Below are 21,255 nucleotides of genomic sequence, written 5' to 3'. Positions count from 1 at the left end.
TTCTGTGATCCCCTATTTTACGTTTATGATGGCGGTTCTCCCTTGACATGATGTTATAACAGTATTGGTATTTATTTACTTGTAAAAAGAAATATCGGCTAGAATCGCCTTTTTCTCATGGTGCGGCACAAACGGCAGTTCACAAAAACACTCAAATGACACCCTTTTTTTCTTTTTCAACCAAAAACTAAAGAAAAAACAGAATTTTCTAAATGCCGAATTTTAACACAAAGCCATTTGACAAGATGACATCCCTCTTGCCCCTGAACACATGTTGAATTCAAACAAACTTGTTTACTAATTCTAGTCTTTTAATGTTCTAAGCGTATATTAAACCTTACTTTTAATATTAATTTTAAGGTACCTGTAAACAGAGGTGGAAAATATTGCTATAAATATTTTCATATAAGATAAATATGAAAATATTTATAGCAAAAGCAAAAGAGATGAGCTAACTGAAAGCAGCGTGGAAATTGAAACTTCTCAATAAAAATATGACTTTCACAACCACAAAAAAAAATTTAAAAATGCAGAATAGTATGCAACTCAAAAAGATGGAGGGAATGTATGCAAGAATTCTTCTAAGATACAATAAGAACACCACCCAAAATTAACAACTCCTACGACCTAGAAATAACAAATGAATTAGTAGAAAAAGCCAATAAACGACTTAAAGATCGAAATCGGAAAATCGGCAGGAAAACTAATGATATGGATGGAGAAATTTAGAAACTACCATACTGGAAATACGACTGGAATACGTATAAACAGTATAGAAATATTACAACGTCTGCGATTCGTGCAGAGAAAAAAGCATAATTAACCTATAAACTTGGCATTTGTAGTAATAGAGAAATTTGGAGTGAGTTGAAAAAAATCAATATTTCTAAAAAATCTAATGTACAGCTTCCTATATCATTACAAGATGTTGAAAAACTTAATGGTTTACTTAATTTTTAACTAATATAAACAATAACAACAATAAGCCTAATACCGATTTTATAAATTTTTTTAAGGAGCACATAATTTTTCCTAATATATACGATTTTATGTTTAATTTAGTAGAAAAAACTCTTCAAACTATAAAAAGCAAGGCATTTGGATCCGATAATTTAAATATTACTATTGTTACGCTTTGCTGTCCTGTGATTATTAACCCTCTTACCCACATTATAAATTGTTGTCTAGAGAAAAGCTATTTTCCGGAAAAGTGGAAGGAGGCCAATATAATTTCCTTACCTAAAATTAAAAATCTCACGGAATTCAACAATTTTCGTTCTATTTCTTTACTTTCTGTTCTTTCGAAATTTTTGGAAAAAATGATGGAGCGCCAAACTCTTGATTACTTAAATAGCAATAATCTCATCCCAGAATATCAGTCTGGGTTTCGTAAGGGCTATAGCTGTGTCACTGCGTTGTCTCAAGTTACAGACGATATATTTCGGGCTTTGGATAAAGATCAGGCAACTGTTTTAATTCTCTTAGATTTTACCAAAGCATTTGACATGGTGAATCATGAGACACTTATATCTCTATTACATTATCTAGGATTTTCTCAGTCGGCCTTAACACTTTATGTCATCTTTTCTTTCAAACCGCAAACAAAGAGTTCTGCTAAATGGAAAAATATCGGAGGCACTTGACGTTATTTCTGGTGTACCACAAGGTAGTATTTTGGGTCCATTGCTATATACAATATACACATCACAATTAACAAAAAAATTAAATAGATGTAAACATCACTGCTATGCAGATGATACTCAAATGTATTATTCATTTAAACCCAGTTATGCTCCTGACGCTAACCTTAATATTAATATAGATCTTAATAATATCTTTGCTGAAACTCAAAATCTACTTTTAAAAATTAATCCAGCCAAATCTAAAGCTATTCTTTTTTGTAGTGATGCTCACCGGATTGAGATTTTAAATAACTTTAGACTTGAAATGAATAACGATCTTATACAATTTCAAAATTCAGCCAATAATCTGGGGCTCCCAATAGATCATAAACTAAAATTTAGGGAGCATGTCACACTTAAACTTAAAATTGGATACTCTGCTTTAAAAACTACTTACGCGCAGAAGAATTACTTAAGTACTAATATTAAAAAAATGCTTTGTGAAGCATTGGATTTGTCACCTTTCAATTTCTGCGACACTATTTATGGTCCTTGTCTTGACTGCTCAGATGCCTATCGGATACAAAAACTTCAGAATTCGTGCCTAAGACTTGTATTTGGCGTAAGGAGAGGGAAGCATATTTCTCATAAGCTAAAGGATGCGGGCTGGTTAAATATGTTCAATCGACGAGTATTACATGTTATTTGTTTTTTTTTTTATAAATTACTTAAGTGGAAGTTTCCATCATATTTGCTTAGAAAGATTAGATTCCGAACGGATGTACATAACCTAAATATTAGAAGAAAGAATTTACTTACTATTCTGGCGCACAATAAGGAATTATTTAAAAAGTCATTTTCATACTTGATTGCACACTATATAAATAGGTTTAAAATAAATGATTTTACATTGACAGAAAAAAACTTTTAAAGTTAACATTAAGCTGCTTCTCCTTGGTTAATTATGTTTATGAGTGATTGTTTTTAACGTTTTTGTGTATATTATTGTTCATGATTTTGTTCCTGAAAGGCTTTGAACGTTGCCATAAATCGTTATATAATTTTCCTCATCTTCCCTTCCCCTCATATTTTCTTTCATATCCTGATCCTCGTCCCATGCTCCCATTAGGTATGTTCTTTCTTTTTCAGTAGAATATTTATGATTAAATTTTTAAATTATTGTTTTTGGCCTCAACAGAATTCAGGGAGCCTTTTGTGTAAGAGATATCTCTATAAATCTGCATATTATGGCCTGTTGGTCACCTTGCATTATTAGCTTTTTTATTTTGTTATAAATTCTTCGATTTTTTTTGTTATTGGTAAATGATGAAATATTCAATATTTAGTGGAATTTTATAATATTTGAAATTTTGTAAAAGTTAATACACCTACCTATTAGTTTTATTCTTTGTGCTTAAATGCTGTAATATCTTGGTGACTAATAAACGTCTTATTATTATTATTATTATTATTATTATTATTATTATTATTATTATTATTATTATTATTATTATTATACTAGAGGGATCCTAAAAAAATCAACGCCAGGAAATGCAAGAACCACAGATTAATTAATTTAATGAGCCACGCACTTAAAGTACAAATAAATATCTCTCACACTCGCATTTTCATCAAATTAGAAAAACACTGCAGTAAAGTACAATCTGGATTCAGAGCGGGCATTGAAACATGAGAATTGAAAGTTCTCAGGGAGTAGAAAGCTCGTCTTATCGATAGGTATTAATGTTTTTTAATTAAATTTTAAAGTATTATCGTTAATTTTAGTAATTATTATATAAACTCCTAGTTTCAATTTGATATTTCAAATATATTTTATTCCAGCCCTCAGTTATGTTGTTGAGAAGCTAAAAACTGTCTTTTAATCTGCACTGCTATTAGCATGCACACGGTCTTTCCCTATATATTGATCCCCCCCTTTACAGGAACTAGGTAAAAAGTAAAAAAAAAAAATTATACAAAACTTCTAAGATTTTACATAAAATTTTTGAATCTGATGTCAACATCAACACAGGTGGTCAGTTTTGTCTCATGAAACACCTTATATATGACGTCATAGTTTAGTTACTCTTAATTGAACCGTTTTGAAAATATCGGGCTCCAACCTTTAAAAAAATAACAAATTAAAGATCTTGGTAGGTGATGCATTATTATTGTTTAACGTTTACTAGGAAACACATTCAGATTATTATTTTTTGCTAATTCATCGATAAATGTCAAAAAATGCCATACAGCGAGGAAGCAAAATGTGACATTGTTCTTATATTTTACAAAAATAATAAAAACGCAAATGCCGCCAGAGCATCAAGTTTCTACTTAATTGATTGTTTTTAACTTATTGTCTCTACTTAATTCATTTATCTTACATCTTACAAAACGGCAAAATAATAATGTCTTCTGAATCATTTGTTTTCTAATAAAGGTCAAACAATGTACCGCGTGCCAAGATCTTCAATTTGTTATTTTTTTAAAGTTTGGAGTCTGATATTTACAAAATGGTTTAATTGAAAGCAACTAATCTATATATATAATTGTACATTTCTTTTATTTTACATTTCTTTATTGACATTTGACATTTCTTTTTTAACTTTTCACCTAATGCCTGTAGAGGAGGGGTTAATATATGGGGACAGACCCGGTACATTGTTTTTAATTTATGAGTTAATAAGCGTTATTATTATTAAAGTAGTCATAATGATAATCACAGCCGTAGACAAAAACAAAATTATTTAATTATTTAAAATTTGTGAGTGGAACATCCATTTCTGTATCACATATTAGCAACGGCACAAGTTGAATTTTGTTGAATGAGAAATTCATTCCAAATCCGCTGTTAGTAGCTTAAGGCACATTTTTAACAGACACTTTAAGGTTAAGGAAGTTATGGAAGGTGTCGTTTAAAGTTGATCTCCAAATATATAAAATGGAAATAGTTTTGACTTTGTAATTAATACCATAATAACTAGTATAAATTGCCTGTTTATGGTTTTTCTTTATTTGTTAAATTATGACCTCTAAATCCATGATTGCATAAATTTGCCAAATAATGGCTAGGCGTTAAAGCCATCTCTTTCCTATTCTTAATATGTTTAAAAACTGGGGTGGTTGTTTCGTTAAATCTACTTCCAGGTTTCTCTAAATGTCTACAGAAACTGCTATAGTCGTCCCATCTCTCTGTCATTGGTTCTATTCTTCTATGAAAGTATGTCATTTACTGTAATAATTGTATAATTAACAATTCGGAAAATAGTGTGTCATCAGTTACGATACTTTTTATTTTCGCTTCAAAACAAGTTTCAGCATAATTAAGCAGTATGGATATTGCTGCTTGAGGTTTCAAGGTTGTAAATTAAGTAGGATTTCAAATTTAATTACGTTTCAAATGAATCAAACGTTACCAGCCATTAAGGGACATTGATAAAACCTGCCCTTTAATTTCAGACAGTAGATGACGCTCCTTGAATAAACAAACGGCGTGTGCCTCTGTCCTCAAGTTTTTAATAAGTTTTCCTAGTAAAATATTTGCAAAATTATATTTTATTGCAAACTCTATCTAGTAACACTAGTTAAGCTACCATGGTGTTAAGTCATGGAAACCTGGAATCCATTAAAAAGGTGCTTACCGAGGAATCGCAGGGCGGCGAATTTTATGAGAAATTGATTGACGGCATTTTTCGTAAGATAGAGAAAAAATTTAAGGAAAAACTAAAGAAAATGGAATAGAAACTTTCATCGACGAAAAAAGAAGTTAACGATCTACGCATAGCTAATAAAACTTCATTACGCATGATAGATTCCCAGGAGCAGCATTTAAGGCGTCGTAATGTGCGCATAAGCCTTCTAAATTATCTGTACAAACTCTTCACGCGTATTATCACCAACAGACTGGAAAGGAAATTTGATTTCTGCCAGTCGAGAGAACAAGCAGGCTTCCGCTCTGGATATGGAACAAATGATCATCTACAACGGCTTAAGATCTTGACAGAAAAAACGGTGGAATACAATAAACCTCTTGTCCTTATTTTTGTTGATTTCCAAAAAGCATTCGACACGATAGAATTAACTTCAATCCTTAGAGCATTGAGAGACTGCAAAATCGATTACAAATACTCCAAGATCATACAACAGATCTATGAAAATGCAACAATAACCATTAAACTACATACTATCACAAAAAAAATAAAAATAAAAAGGGGAATCAGGCAAGAAGATACTATGTCTCCAAAGCTGTTTACTGCAGTCTTAAAACATGCATTTAAAATTTTGGAATGGGCTGACAAGGGTGTGAACATAGATGGTGAAAAACTAAACCACCTGATGACATAGTACTTATAGCCGACGATTTGAAAGATGCTAAAGAAATGCTGGAACAACTATAACACGCTACACGGGACGTTGGTTTAAAAATAAACAAGACCAAAATGATGACAAACTTGAGATCGTGAATAAGTACGTTTATCTCGGACATGAAACAAGAATTGGAAGCGATAACCAGACCACCAAACTGCTGAGAAGGATATCACTGGGTTGGGCCGTTTTTGGTACACTCAGTAATATATTTAAAAATGATGTTCTAGTTCACCTTAAAAGGAGAGCATTAAAACAATGTTTACTTCCGCTTTTGACGTATGGCGCAGAAACACTTACTCTCATTAAACTAAGTATGAGAAAACTACAAATAACACAATGCAAAATGGAGAGGTCTATGCTTGGTGTGAGGTTGAGAGATAGGGTTAGAAATGAAGAAATACGCAGAAGAACTGGCGTCGACGATATTGTAACACACATCGCAAAACTTAAGTGGAAATCGGCCGGTCATATTGCGAGACGGCAGATGGACTAAGAGAATTTCGGAATGGTGACTAAGATCGGACAAACGAAGTAGGGGAAGACCACCAACTCGATGGACAGACGAGCTCAAAAGAATTACCAGTAACTGGGATCCAACTGCACAAGATAAAAGGACAAGGAGACTTATGGAGGTGGCCTATGTTCAACAATGGACGCGTTTGGCTGGATGATGATGATGATGAATGTGCGCATCCTTGGATTTCAAAGTCTCCTCGACGAAGCGGAATCAAACTTGAGACAAAAGGTTTCACATTTTCTGCGAAGCAAAATATAAAATAGTGACATTTAACACCTCGGATCATCATTTGCTTTTAGCAAAATTGGCTTATCATGGCTTTGATAATGTTTCCCAAATGTTTTTCAGATCCTACTTATTAAACAGAAGGCAAATGGTAGTCGTTTTTTGTTTAGTTTTGTAGTTTTCAAGTACCAAATATATAACGTCTGGAGCACCCCAGGTATCTGTTTTGGAACCTGTATTATTTCTGATGTACCTGTATTGTTTCTGATTTATTTAAAGTTGTAAAATACTGCCAGATCGTTACGCACATGATACGCAAATTTACCATTCTTTTAAGGCTGAATCTGTGTTAGAGGCATCAAATGAAATAAACGACGATCTTTCCAGAATTTCCTTCTTTTCCTCTCAAAATAATTTAAAACTCAATCCTTCAAAGTGTTGTGTTATGTGCTTTATTTCTAAGAATAAAAAAAGGTTTGCATTGGACGGTTTAAAGCTTTTTGTGGGAGGTAATCAGCATAACGTCGGCATCATATGAAAATTGCGTAAGACCACTTTTTAACAAAAATTAGGTTTTAGTTCCATCTTGTTACACATATTCTATGCTTTGAACGTGGTGTATCCTTTGTGTGTTACAGTTTTTGCTTTTAAACATTAAAAAAAGGTGTTTAAGTAAAAGAATTGTTATAATTTGCTCTAAAAAAGTCCAGGTAAATGTCCTTTAATAAAATGATTGTATAGAAAATGTTATAATTTATAAAATACTGATTTTTAATTAGGTGTAGGACTTAGGCAATTTTCATTTTTAATTCGAATTGGAATTACGCCACTTTCATAGGTATTTTTTTATGCCTGTAAAATGCTTTTTTTTATAGGTATTAAAAAAAGACTCTTGAAATTTATTTAAAAAAGATAAGTCAATCGCCTGTGTTTAAGAGGAACTTTTTCGTTTGGATTGGTGTGTTTAAGAAGGCGAAAAAAAATTCTATGATAGTTTATGAGTCCTGGAAAGTGTATTTTATGTTGAAATTTTTATTCTAAATATTTTCAATTATTTTAGAACTAAAATAATTTTTTTAGGTTTTTGCAGGGCCTTTTTAATAGCCTAAAATATTTTACTTACATTAAGAAAGAATTTCGATTTATTCTTAAAATAACAAATTTATTATGATAAGAAAATAGGTAAAAAATTAAATTCTTTAACTAAGCAAATTACAGTTCTTAGTTTAATAAAATTTGTTTTAAATGAAAATAATATATTTTTTTGGTGTTTGGTTTTTAAAATTAAGTTAATTTTTCTATGTGTGTACTGAATTTTATTGTATAAATAAACCATGTTCACGTAAAGAGGGGTCAAAGAAAATTATTTTTAAATGTTATCTCTTAAATGACGAAAAAAGACAAAAAATATTTCAAAAATTCTGAAAGTATACATGGGAGGAGAAAAAAATGTTTGCCAATGCAAGAGCGGTCTCTTCAAATATCAAAAGGGCAAGGAACCGAAAAACCGAAGGAGAAAGTAGAAGAAAATGCTCTTATTCTTTCTTTCTTGACATAAAAAAGGAGAGAGTTAGAGTATGCAAAATGATGTTTTGGAACACACTTGGTGTATCCATGAGAACTATTACTCACTGGTTAAATAAAAGCTTTAATTCACCCAAAAATAAAAAATGTAATAATGTAGAAACTGAAACTAAAGACTGCGACCAAAAACACCAAATAAGAAACATTGAGAAAAAATATCAGTTTTCAAAAAAGATTTTCCTAATAATTTACCAAAGCTAGAATCTCATTACTGCCGCAAACCGTCTTCAAAGCTATACCTAGAACCACGCTGGAAAAACAAAACTGAACTCTATGATTTTTATAAAAATGTTTGGTTAACAGATAAAAAAATAGAAACAGTTGGATTAACCCTATTTAAATATATTTTTGCAGAACTAAATTTATCTCTCTTCAGTACCAAAAAGGACGAATGTGATATTGTGTATGGCACCGAACACAAAATGTTTCCGATCTACTGAAAAAGAAAAAGACAAGCAGTCACCCCATGAAGTGTTTACCATGGATCTCCAATCTGTTTTACTGTGTCCACAGTCAAACGTGTCTGCCCTTTGCTACAAAACTAAATTGATTCTGCAAAATTTCACTATTTTTAATCTACATACAAAGGATGGTTACTGTTTTCTGTGGCACGAAGGGGAAGGGGAGTTAAAGTCAAACTGTTTTGCCTCGATTATTTGTACCTTCTTAGATACCATGGTTTTATCAACTATGGATCCAAATACCAAAACTATTATTCTTTACAGTGACGGTTGTGGTGCACAGAATTGCAATTCCACTTTGTCTAATGCCCTATTAAATCTTTCAATGGAAAAAAAAGTATGGTTTATTCAAAAATACTTAGAGAAGGGTCATACACAAATGGAATGCGATTCTATGCATTCCACAATTGAAAGAAAGATTACAGGCAGGGTAATAAACGTACCTGCCGATTACGTAAATTTGATAAAAGTTGCGAGAAAAAACCCAAGACCTTATTATGTTTATTATTTGAGTCATGATTATTTTAAAGATTTTTCTGTAATTAACTTTTTTAATTCAATTCGGCCTGGACGTAAAACTGGTGACCCTACTGTACAAGATATTAGAGCTCTAAAATATAATTCAAACGGATCCATTGAATATAAGATTAGGCATTCTGGTGAATTTCAAATCCTTTCAGTCAGATTTAATGAAAAATGCTTGAGTATACCCATGGAAAAGCTACCAAAACTCTATCAAGGTAAATTAAAAGGGAAAAGTTTGAACACCTTCCTTTGCTAAAAAATACTATAGAACCAGATTACCATTCTTTCTATGGCAATCTTGAACACGAATCCTAAGGGTTCGTATAACACGTAATGTTTTTCTAAGAATGTTAGTACTTAATGTTTTTAATTTTTAATGTTTTTTAAAAGTAATTAATAAATAATAAAATAATAATTAACAATTATAATAGTTGTATTTTTAATATGAAATATGCGTATGTCCAAAATGCGATGAGTTTTTATATGATTATTAAGTCTTGTCTTGTCTTGTAAACTTGTTTAAATAAAAAAGAAAATACCTTTTCAGATATTTCCGATATTAGTTTTCATAAAACAAAACATAATTTAAAAAAAGTCTTTGAAGTTACATTACTGTTAGTCAATAACTATTTTTTTCGCCTACTGTAAAATTTACATTTTTGGACTTACGCAAAATTCATATGAGGCCGACGATAAGTATGGTAAAATGTGCAAAAAATCTTGGATTGCTTTTGGATGACGAGTTGCGCTTTAAGTTAGACGTTTCTAATGTCATTAAAAAGTTAAACTATTCTTTAAAGCCATTGTAACAGAAACATAATTAATTTTAAAGTAAGAAAAAAACTGTCTTTAATATTGCCTATTACGAATTACTGCAATATTGTTTATGTTCCGTGTTTAGACAAAATCACTACGTACCGTTTGCATCTGTTCAAAAATCTAATCTCTTTGCAATTGGCGGTTTTTGTGTATAGACTGCGAGCTTCGTCTACTTCTCCCTACCTCCACGAAAAACTTACCTATCAGAAGAATTTACATGAAGCAAATCAAAGATTTATAAGGAAGTTGTCAATTCCTAGATATCAAACAGCTTTCTTTCGTCGTAGTTTTCTGTATAATGCTGTGGCAATTTACAATGACCTTGTTCCGAATTTTATAAAAGAGATGTCAATAGCGGGTTTTAAGAAAAAGCTCCAGCTGCATTTTTTAACAAAACAGAACAAGTAAATCGTCTGTAGCTATTTCTTATTTTATATTTTTTGATTATTATGGACCAATGGGCGTATATCTGTTTTTTATATTACTATTAGTATTACCATTTTAAATGTTAATTTTTCCGTTGTGCTATCTAAAATGAATTTGCTTAGATTTGTTAAAATACGTTAAGTAGATTAGCTTTTGGCTAGTGTTCAAATTCTTTCACCCTGTACAAATTACTACTCGTTTCTTCCAAATTATAATAGTTAGAATTTAATATTTATGGTCCCGCGACTCTTCACAAACGACATAACTCATAAAAAAACGTTTAATCCTATTGGTCGGTTTCGAGGCCTCTTCACCACTTGATCGGCAAGTCTTGAAAAAAACACCGAAAATAAGATTGGGTCTGTCTCGTGAATTCGGGCAGTGCCAGTGGCCGTCAAGATTTTAATAGGGCAAGTCACGCGCGCTCTCATCGTTCACCCGCTAAATTGGCACAAGTATGCCTCTAAATCTCCCCTTTTTGTGAAAGAACCTCTCCAAAAATCTAATAACTCCCTATCGATCTCTAAAGCCCTATTTCACTAAATTAAATAAGTAGTGACCAAAAACGTTTATGGATGCAAACTTTAAGAATTTATTTAGTTTAAGAAGTGTTTGCCCGAGTGTCCGCCGAAGTAAGAGCTGTGTTTTTTCGGATATTATTATCTCATTAAACGGGTTGAATTTATCAGAACAAATTGTGTGTTGTGATTTCTTCCCCATCCTTTAAATCACCGGATAAATTAAAATAAAAACAGAATCAGTCCCTTTGGAAATACATATAATTATTAAAACCTCTATCTATTATGTTGGGAAAGGAATTAGAGCCCCCGACAGCTAGACTTCGGCTATGTACAATATTGGAAAGTACAAATAAAGCCATAATTTATTTATTTATTTTATTTAATTGATCTTTACATTTTTCTAAAACTCTTCATATATTTCATCCAACATTTTATTCCCCAATTTCTTTCTTGAGGGAGGCTTGTAACCTGGTCTTAAAATACTGCAAATTTTTTTGAACATGCTTGAATGATGTATTTGTTGCAAAAAAATATCTGCCAACTTGTGAACTGTGAATCAATTGCTTGTGCATATGAGGAATAGATTAAAATTACTACGTTGTATAAAATTATCCAATACGTTAAAGATCTAAGTTGAAATACAAGTAAAAACCCATAAGAAAAAAAGAAATGTATGATGGTATCTCTCAACCGAAACGTCAAAAATAAAAACTGAATGCAAGGATGCATTGCTCTTAAAAAGTTGTCCCATATTTTTAGAGATGTTAAAAATGTCTTCAAATAAAAAAAATACAGCACTTTTCCAAAATGCAACTTTTTGATTTTTCTAAAAATATTTCAAAAACGAAAAAAAATAAAATCGTTCTCAAAGCCGCATTGGACTGGCAATTGAATTACCTTACAACTTTTTATGTTTACCCAATTTTCTATTTTTTATAGTTTCCAAGATGTTCATACATTCATGTATACCCAATTCGGGCTACACTGAATGTCATAGATATTCCAGTAAATCGGCCAAACTGGTAAAACTGGGTAAATAGTTTGTTGCTAATTGTTGTGCTTTGTAACAAAATGTAACTACTTTAACTGTAAGACATGTTTTCTATAGAATGAGTTCCAATCTGGATAGACTTAAAATATTATTACTTTTGAACTTGAGAGAGACAGCTGGTTAGACCAGTGGCATAAACAAAACAAAAAAGCTTTACCTCTAGCTTTGGCCAACAGCCTCCTTGCTCTTTCATATTCCTTGTTTTCCGATTCCAATTTAACTGCAGCCAACCAGATTTCTTCACTGTTGGGATTAGCCTGGAATGCCAGAGATAAAATACCACGAGCAGCAGGAACGTCGCCCGCAAGCCATTTGCTTTTAGCCCCCATCAGCCACAAGACCTACAAGTAAAAATAATAAACTTAGTCTTTCAAATGTATATAGGGTGGCCCATCGAAAACAGTCCAGCAAGGTTTGGGGCCCTTTTTTAAAAAAATTAAAAAAATGCTCGGAACCGTCGATTCTTATTTTATTTTAATACTTTTTTATTGAATTTTTCTTAATACTTTCAATCCCTTGGCGGGGTTGAAAGTACTAAGTCAAAATCTTAAATATGAATGGGGATCAAGTGATGGGGGAACTTATTTTAAAGGTCTTTTTATTCTAGTTATAATTGCTAACTTTAGTTTTCGCAGTATGACAGTTTATCAAAGATTTTGCAACAATACCATTGTTATATTAGCGATAGTTTTTAGAGGTTCTTGATTTACAAAACAAAAATCCTCGCACTCGTCAATTTTTGATTTTAGAAAAACGATTTTTCTGTTTAAATTTTTAACCCCACAACTTTAACTCCTTAGCGGGGGCGACATTCATCCTTATTTTTTAAACGGGAAGGGATGTGTTGTGATACGTCTTTTAAAAGGGCATTCAATTTTCTTTACTGCGCTTTGTTTTTTAAATTGGAGCTGCGGGTTCCTGAGAAATCTAATTTAATTTTATTGATTAGTACTTACGCATTATTTTATTAAATATTAAAAATGTCCGCCGCTTACCTCCATACAATAATAGAGTAACTGTTCAAAGTGTTCCCGGATATTGTGAAGAATATCGGATGTTATTTGTTGTCATTCATGAATGATGCCGTTCCGTACATCTTCTAACGATTCAGGTTAGGTGGCATACATTTTCGATTTGAGATGTCGCCACAAAATGAAATCAAGAGGAGATAAATCGGGTGATCTCGCGTGCCATTCGATAGCATCCCCAATCTATACCAACCCAAAATTTAATTTTTGAGGGTGTTGAGTATGAACCTCATGGTAGATCCTTGGATTCGTTTCAACAATTATTTCGTATTTGACAATTATGACGATTGACAGTGCCATTGAGAAAAAATTAATTTCTCTGAGAAGCAAACATTTAAAAGATAGTTGGTATTATTTTAAATTAATTCGGACCTTATTTCAGAAAACTGTAAACGGCGGTTATTATTATCTTCATTTAATTCTTGAAGAAGTTGCATTTTATATGGGTTCCATTTATTATGTTTTAAAATTCTCTAAACAGTGGTTCGCGAGACTCCCGTTACATGAGAAAGTTTTCTGGTACTTAATGTAGGGTTCACACTAACTGGTTCAAACTGAACCAGTTTCCCGAAATTTTGCCACTAACTAGGATGAAACCATGATGTACGTGTTTATCTGCATGTCCCACATTAAACAAAGTTGCCTTTAGTCTTGCACATTGATTGTTTATAAAGTATAATTTAATCATTTCCACTCTCCCCGCAATAGAATAAACCATTTTTATCGAATCGAAAGAAAAGCACATAAATAACTTAAATTCACATCAACTTGTTTACTGAAGATAAAGTGGGATTGTTGACTGATTTTTGATAGTTTAAAAATAATTTTTTACTCACACACCCAAAATATCCAGTAAAATGTTTAGAATTCCATTGCTTGGAGGTGGATAGTTCAAATTTAAAAGACAAAGCGCTATTATAAAGAAAATTGAATGCTCTTTCAAAATATGTATCACAACACACCCCTTTCCATTTAAAAAATAAGGGAGAATATCACCCCCGCTAAGGGGTTAAAGTTGTGGGGTTATATAACAAAATGAACGATGTTCAATCCTTAAATTTAAGGCATAGAGGATTAATCTTTCCGCCGCTGCACACAACGTCTTTTTACGAACGATCTTTTTCATTTAATATATATATCGTATATAACCAAATTCCTGAAAGATTCAAAAAATGATCATTAGGCGGATTTAAGTTTTTTATAAGAAATTTTTACAAAAATAGAATGATTCCCTGTTAAATTTTTATCGCATTCATTTGGCAGTGAGCGTTATTGTGTTGTAATAGTAGTTATTATTACACTAGTAATGTCAATATACATACAGGGTGACAATTTCAAGAGTAGCCATGGCTTATAATTTTTAAACCGTAAAAGATATAAAAAAATGCTTAAAACCGTTTCTATAGTAACAAGGGGGAACCAAAATGATGAATTTTTTAGGGATATACTATCATCCCCCTAACCCCCAGAGCCGCCCCATTAAAAATTTTAAATTGGAAGGGTAGTCGAGTGATACCTTGTTTGAAAGGTCTATTAATTCCCTATATTTTGCCGTCTTACTCATTAAAATCAATGCAACCATTTCCGAGATATGTATGTCCTTTTAAATGTTAGTCAATTCATTTTACTATCAGAATAAAAATATTTATTCTGATACTAAAATGAATTGTTAAAAGCCAAAACAAAACTCCAATAAATAGTACACTTATAATGAAATTATTGAATTGTCGGAATGGTATTTGGCGATGTAAAAAAAAGGAAAATTTTCGATGCCTGCCATTCTCGAAATATTTGTTGTTTTTTGTTTATTTAAATTTTGCCTTAAAATGTTCAATTTTTGGTTTGGTTAGTAATATCGTGGTTCTTTTTGTGATTTAAAGTTCTCTCACTGCTCTAGTTTTATTTTTACAATGGTTTATACGATCGCCGAAAGAGTTGAAATGATATTTATTTATGGTTCTCAAAATCGCTGTTTTCGTAGAAGTGCCACAATATTTAATGAGAGGCACCCAGATAAGCAGGTTAGGCATTATTACATCCAGAAGTTGGTAAGAAAATTTGAAGAAACTGGGTTTGTAGGTGATATAAAGAAAAATCAGCCAAGAATACTGGATGAAGCAACTCAGATTGAGGTTCTTGGGCATTTTGCTATGGATCCTGGTATGTCGACTCGTCAAGCAGCAGCTGCCACAGGAGTGTCTCGTGAATCACTACGAAAGATATTAAAAATTAATAAATTCCATCCTTACAAGCTACAGATTGTTCAAGAACTTGGTGATGACGATCCAGACAGGCGGATCGAATTTTGTGAATTAATGACCCAAAAAATAATAAATGAGCCACGTTTTATAAAAAACATTTGTTTCAGTGACGAGTACACTTTTTATTTAAACGGTAACGTTAATAAGCAAAACTGCCGTTACTGGAGTGATGAGAATCCCCATATTTTTAGGGAAGGGCACACCCAATATCTACCTCATTTGTACTAATGTTCAAATGTTAAATATTTTATGACATTTTCAAAATATGTTAATTTTATAAGAAATTAAAAAACACTTAAATAACCTTTAATAAAATATTAACATTGGCATAACTCTAAAATAAATGCATTGATTATTATAAGTAGGGTCGCATAATATAGGGAATTAATAGACCTTTCAAACAAGGTATCACTCGACTACCCTTCCAATTTAAAATTTTTAAGGGGGTGGCTCTGGGGGTTAGGGGGATGATAGTATATCCCTAAAAAATTCATCATTTTGGTTCCCCCTTGTTACTATAGAAACGGTTTTAAGCATTTTTTATATCTTTTACGGTTTAAAAATTATAAGCCATGGCTACTCTTGAAATTGTCACCCTGTATATATGTATGGCGTGTGTATGGAATAGTATAGGATTGTGTTATAGTAATATAGATAATATGGTATTATTTTGTAAATATGTATATTTATAGATAATTTAGACTTATTATTTTGTTTTTTTTTCTTTTTGAGTTTTCGTTTACTTTACACAGGGGGTTAAACCTGTGTCTTTTTAAAATTGTTTTTAACCTCCTTTTTGCTTTTTTTGTAAATAGATATAGTTTAAGATGTTAAATAAATCCGTTAAATAGTATCATGTAAACAGTGGCAAATAAAAGACTTATTATTATTATTATTATATTTAAAAAAAAATCGTTTTTCTAAAATCAAAAATGCGAAACGATGGGTGCGAGCATTTTTGTTTTGTAAATCAAGAATCTCTAAAAACTAGCGCTAAAAGTATTAAACAATGGTATTGTTTTTAAGTCTTTGACAAGCCGTCATACTGCGAAAACTCAAGTTAGCAATTTCAAACTTGGCAGTTGTAACAATAATAAAAAGACCTTTAAAATAAGTTATTATTTAACCCCCACTCCTATTTAAGATTTTGAGGGTGGTTGCAACCCCCGCCAAGGGGTTGAAAGAATTAAAAGTTTCAAAAAAAAGTTGTCCCCCCTAAAATCAAAAATCGACGAGTCCGAGCATTTTTAAATTTAAAAAAAAAAAGACCTTAAACCTTGCAGGACTGCTTTCGATGGGTCACCCTGTATAAATCTATATGCCCAAATCTGACAAAACAAAGAATACAAAAAGATACTGCCAAAATTGTACTTGCCTCACTCTTGGGACAATGCGCCACCGCTCTTTGAAGTAAACTTTCCAAGCTTTCTCTAGTTCCATGGTTCTTTTCCAAATATGCGGCCCGCAACCATATTGATTTTTTGCCTGGAAATGTTGTCAACGAAATGTTATAAACAGCCCTCGCACATTCGTATGCGCCTTGGTTTGTACACTACAAAAAAAGAAATATCAATTCTCGAAATAATTTTCAAATGAGATATAAATCAAACAATATAATTTTGCTACTTTAGGAAATTAGCTTAGATTACAAAAAATGTATAATGAGAAGAAATTTCTGCTAAGTTCTAAACAATTAAATCCTATAGAAGCAAAACCCGACAAATCCACTTTTGGTCAAAAACGAGGTTATTGTTTTGAACTGTTTACATAATAAAAATCTGCAGATTGAAATAGGTTTGTGGTATCAAAAACCGTCAAAATACGTTAAAATTTAAAGTAGAATATTGGCTATAGTTTCAAAATCCGCCAAATCCTAATGTCAAATCGAACGCGTCGTCACAAAAACCGACAAATCCATTTCGACCAATCACGGCGCTCCTGGCGTCCACATAACAATAATAATTTTACGCGCGAATTTTTTACGATGTTTGTTAGTATAACGTTATTCGCGGACTCGAACAGTAGTATTTTATCCTTTTATTTAATTATTGCCAAATTTTTTTATAAAAAAATATAATTTAAGTGCCTAAAACACTATGAAATGGAATTGACAGAGTCAATAAAACCTACGACGCCTCTCTTAGCAAGGAAAAGAGTGGGTAAACCAGAAACTTGGAACAGAAAACGAGAGCAAAATGAGAGGTAAGTTTTTTTTTAAACTTATTGACAGTGTTTTGCATAATATTCAATATTCTAGATACAAGAATAAAAGTTTGCCGGAGTATCCAAAATGTAAACACGCGACAAAATCGTATCGTTGCAGTTCATTGTCAATGTACGATGTTTCAAATTTTCATAAAACTTTTTATCTTCACAAAACTAAAATTGAGCAAGACAACCTAATTTTAAAGCACTGCCTGATTAGAGATATTAAACGCAAAAGGACCCAAAATGAAAACGGCGCGTCTAAAAGAAGATTTTCAGTTGTTATATTCCCAAGGCCAATACTTTAAAACTGGTTCCAGTTTGCAGGAATGCATTTACTAAAATTTTGGCAGTTGGTAAAGATCGGATTAATGGGGTTTAAAGAGGTTTAAAGAATCCGGGAAAATGGCGTCTGAAACAAGGGGTGGCGACAGAATTTTTTGAAAATATAGTGCGAAAAAAAAGTCAGTAATGAAATTCATTGAAAGTTTTAAGGTAATCGAGTCTTATTATTGCCGAAACAGAACTTCTTCTTTCTCTTCTTTCAGCAACCCTTCACAGTCCACTCCTGGACATAGGTCTCCCCTATATTCTTCCATTTTTCTTTGTTCTGTGCCAGTTGGTGCCATCTGTTGCCCACTTTGTTTTTGACATCATCGAGCCAGCGTAACTGTGGTCTACCAACGCTGCGTTTATTGAACGATTTGTCTTGACCATCTCAAGTCGTCCTGTCAGGCGACGTGTCCTACCACCTGAAATGGAAGGTGGGCTATGCGTGTTATAACGTCTTCAACTTTAGTTCTTTGTCTAATACTCTCATTTGTGATATGGTCTCTCAGGCTTATTCCTAGCATCATCCGCTCTATGGCTCTTTGGGTGGTCCTAAGCTTGTTGGCTGATTTAACAGTGAGTGTCATGGTTTCCATTCCGTAAGTCATCACGGGCAGTAAGCAGGCATTGAAGACCTTTCTTTTCAAATTAATTGGAATAGTTTAATTTCTCAAGACGCGTGACAGTTTACCCGTGGCTGCCCATGTCAAACGAACACGTCTGTTTATTTCGGCAGTTTGATTTTCTTTGCCCAATTTGATGCAATGTCCCAAATATACATATTCTTCGACGTTGTCAATAATTCGGTCTTCTATATGTACTTGAATATTGTCAGGTGACATGACTTTTGTTTTATTTAAATTCATGGTTAAGCCTATTCTTTTCGATTCTCTTTGAAGTTCCGCCAACATCTCCTGTAATTCTATTATATTCTGGCTAAAGAGTACTATATCATTCGCAAAGCGTAAATGGCTCAGATGTTTGCCGTCGATTTTGATGCCTTTCTCGTTCCAGTCCAGAGTTTTAAAAATGTCTTCCAGTGCCAGTGTAAACAGCTTTGGGGAGATGGTGTCCCCTTGTCTTACTCCTCTTTTTATTTGAATTTTGTTTGTTTCTATCCCTTCCGAGATTTTAACGGTGATTTTCGCATTTTCGTATATGTGTTTGAGAAGCTGCTTGTATCGAGAGTCGATTCTTGCATTGTTCATGGCCTTAAAAATAGCCCACAACTCTACGGAGTCAAAAGCTTTGTTATAGTCAACAAATGCGAGGTGTAGTGGTTCATTGTACTCGTTGCATTTTTCTATTATAGCTTGTCAGTCTATGCCAGCTTGTTCCGGGGGCTGATAGGCATCTAGTTTAGCTGTAAGCCTATTTGTTACTATCTTTGTCAGAAGTTTGTACGGGTGGGGGAGTAAGCTAATAGGTCGATAGTTGTCGATTCTCAACCTATCTCCTTTTTTGTACTGTAAAATCACCTGGGCCTTTTGCCATGCTTGGGGTATCACGCCTTCTGTCATACATTTATTAAGAAGAATTGTCATTGCTTCTACAGTAGTTCTTTCCCCAAGTTTTATCATTTCAGCTGTAATTCCATCTTCCCCTGGTGCTTTACCGTTTTTCATTTGAGACAATGCTACTTCTACTTCTTCTCTGGTGATGTCAGGAAGATCTTCGGAGCCTACATTGAGAATCGTTTCATCAACTCCGATTGCTTGTTCTGGGTTGTCTCCTGTGTACAGTGTGCTGTAGAAATTTTCCACGATATCCATTAAATCTTTCCTGTCCTCTTTGATGTTTCCGTTTGCGTCCCTTAGTTGATGTATTTAGAGGCGTCCATCATTGTTACGTGTTTTAAGTACTTTCATGTTTTTGTTGTTTTCGATGGTCGTTGTTATCATTTCTGTGTTGTATTGCCTTAAATCTTCCCTTGTTTTCTTTTTTATCAATCTGTTTCAATTCCGTTGTATTCATGAGTCCTTTTCTCCAAGTTTCTTCTCTTCGCCACAGTATACTATAACAACCAGTAGGTTATCTCGATACTCCACGCGCCGAAATTTCGTTGACCTCCAACGCGCTTCATCCGAAATATTTCACCCGTCGGCTCTTGCCTATGATCAGTGACGTCGTTAGCAGCGGAGAGATACGTTTGCCGTCTTTTATTTTTTGTATGTTATTTGTTGCGAGAAGCATTAATATTTGATTGCGTGAGTTTTATAATTTTGTTTTTGTATTCTTATTGAAAATGGAAAGACGTAACAAATTTAAAGGGAGAACTGTTTGTGCCGTACGAGAATGTAAAAATAAATCGTACAATTGTAATGAAAAGTTTTACAAATTTGGCAGACTTTTTTTGACAACTATTTTTTTTTTGAAAGTTTACCTACTATTACAGAACAAATAGCTAGCTATTTATCCTGTGCTATTATTAAAAAATTTATTTTGCATGCTAATTTTCCATTTTCCTATTAACATGGCTTTCCATAATAATGTTTATATTAATTTTATTCTTATTTATAAACAATTTATAATAAGTAATAATATTGGTAAACAGAATTTGCCAGTTGCCGAAAAACTATAATCTGAAAAATTAATCTCAATTTTATTATTGCACGATGCACGCCGCCCATGGTTTTACGTAAAACTACCGTCTATTTGCTGTGGGTGCGGGCTTCAAGGTTTTTGAGACCGTCGTCGATTTATGAATGGAAACAGAGAGAGATAACCTACTGGTTGTTATAGTATACTGTGTCTTCGCCATGAGTTCTCTAGTTTCCTTTTTTATTTTTGAATTATTTTTCTTGGTAGTGGCACATATCTTTTTGGGTATCGTTCTAATGTCAGTACTTATTCCGTTTTCTAGGTCGTTTATATTCAAGCTGTTCAGTGCTTCTTTATTAGACAATTTCTTGTTGAGTTCAGCTTGGAATTTTTGGCGGTTTTTCCTGGATTATTTTTGATGTGGGAAATGGTTGTATTAGCTTCTTATTATTACAGAACTAACCGCAAATATTTACCCTCAACACTTAGTATTTCAAAGATGTGGTACGAACGAAATACCAACCCTTCTTGTTAAAAAAAGTTATTTTGCAATGATTGGCTTTGGTTCACCCCGCACTGATTTGTGTTCCATGTGTCTCCAATTAACAGAAAAAATAAAGAATGAGAAAGACGAAAATAAAAAAATAAACTAATGACGGAAAGACATGTACATAAATTACGCGCCAAGGCTTTCTTTGACCATTTAAAAGAAGAAAAACCTGAACTAATTACAATATCATTTGATTGCCAGAAGAATCAGGTCCTACCAAA

General features: G+C 32.6%; 1 protein-coding gene across 1 annotated transcript in view; it reads right to left on the bottom strand.

Moving 5' to 3' along the window:
* Positions 1 to 21,255, bottom strand: part of LOC126737744 (pre-mRNA-processing factor 6) — a 71,803-nt gene that overhangs the window by 10,041 nt on the left and 40,507 nt on the right. The window contains exons 12-13 of the mRNA XM_050442761.1: positions 16,784 to 16,960; positions 12,277 to 12,460 (exon numbers count right to left, since the gene is read on the bottom strand). Of these exons, the coding sequence (XP_050298718.1) occupies positions 12,277 to 12,460; positions 16,784 to 16,960 (361 nt within the window). The remainder of the gene's footprint in view (positions 1 to 12,276; positions 12,461 to 16,783; positions 16,961 to 21,255) is intronic.

The sequence above is a fragment of the Anthonomus grandis genome, chromosome 6 (genome assembly GCF_022605725.1).
Source record: "Anthonomus grandis grandis chromosome 6, icAntGran1.3, whole genome shotgun sequence".
Classification (NCBI taxonomy): Eukaryota; Metazoa; Arthropoda; class Insecta; order Coleoptera; family Curculionidae; genus Anthonomus; species Anthonomus grandis.
The sequence above is the reverse complement of the archived record's forward strand: the minus strand, read 5'-3'. Positions and strand labels throughout refer to the sequence as shown.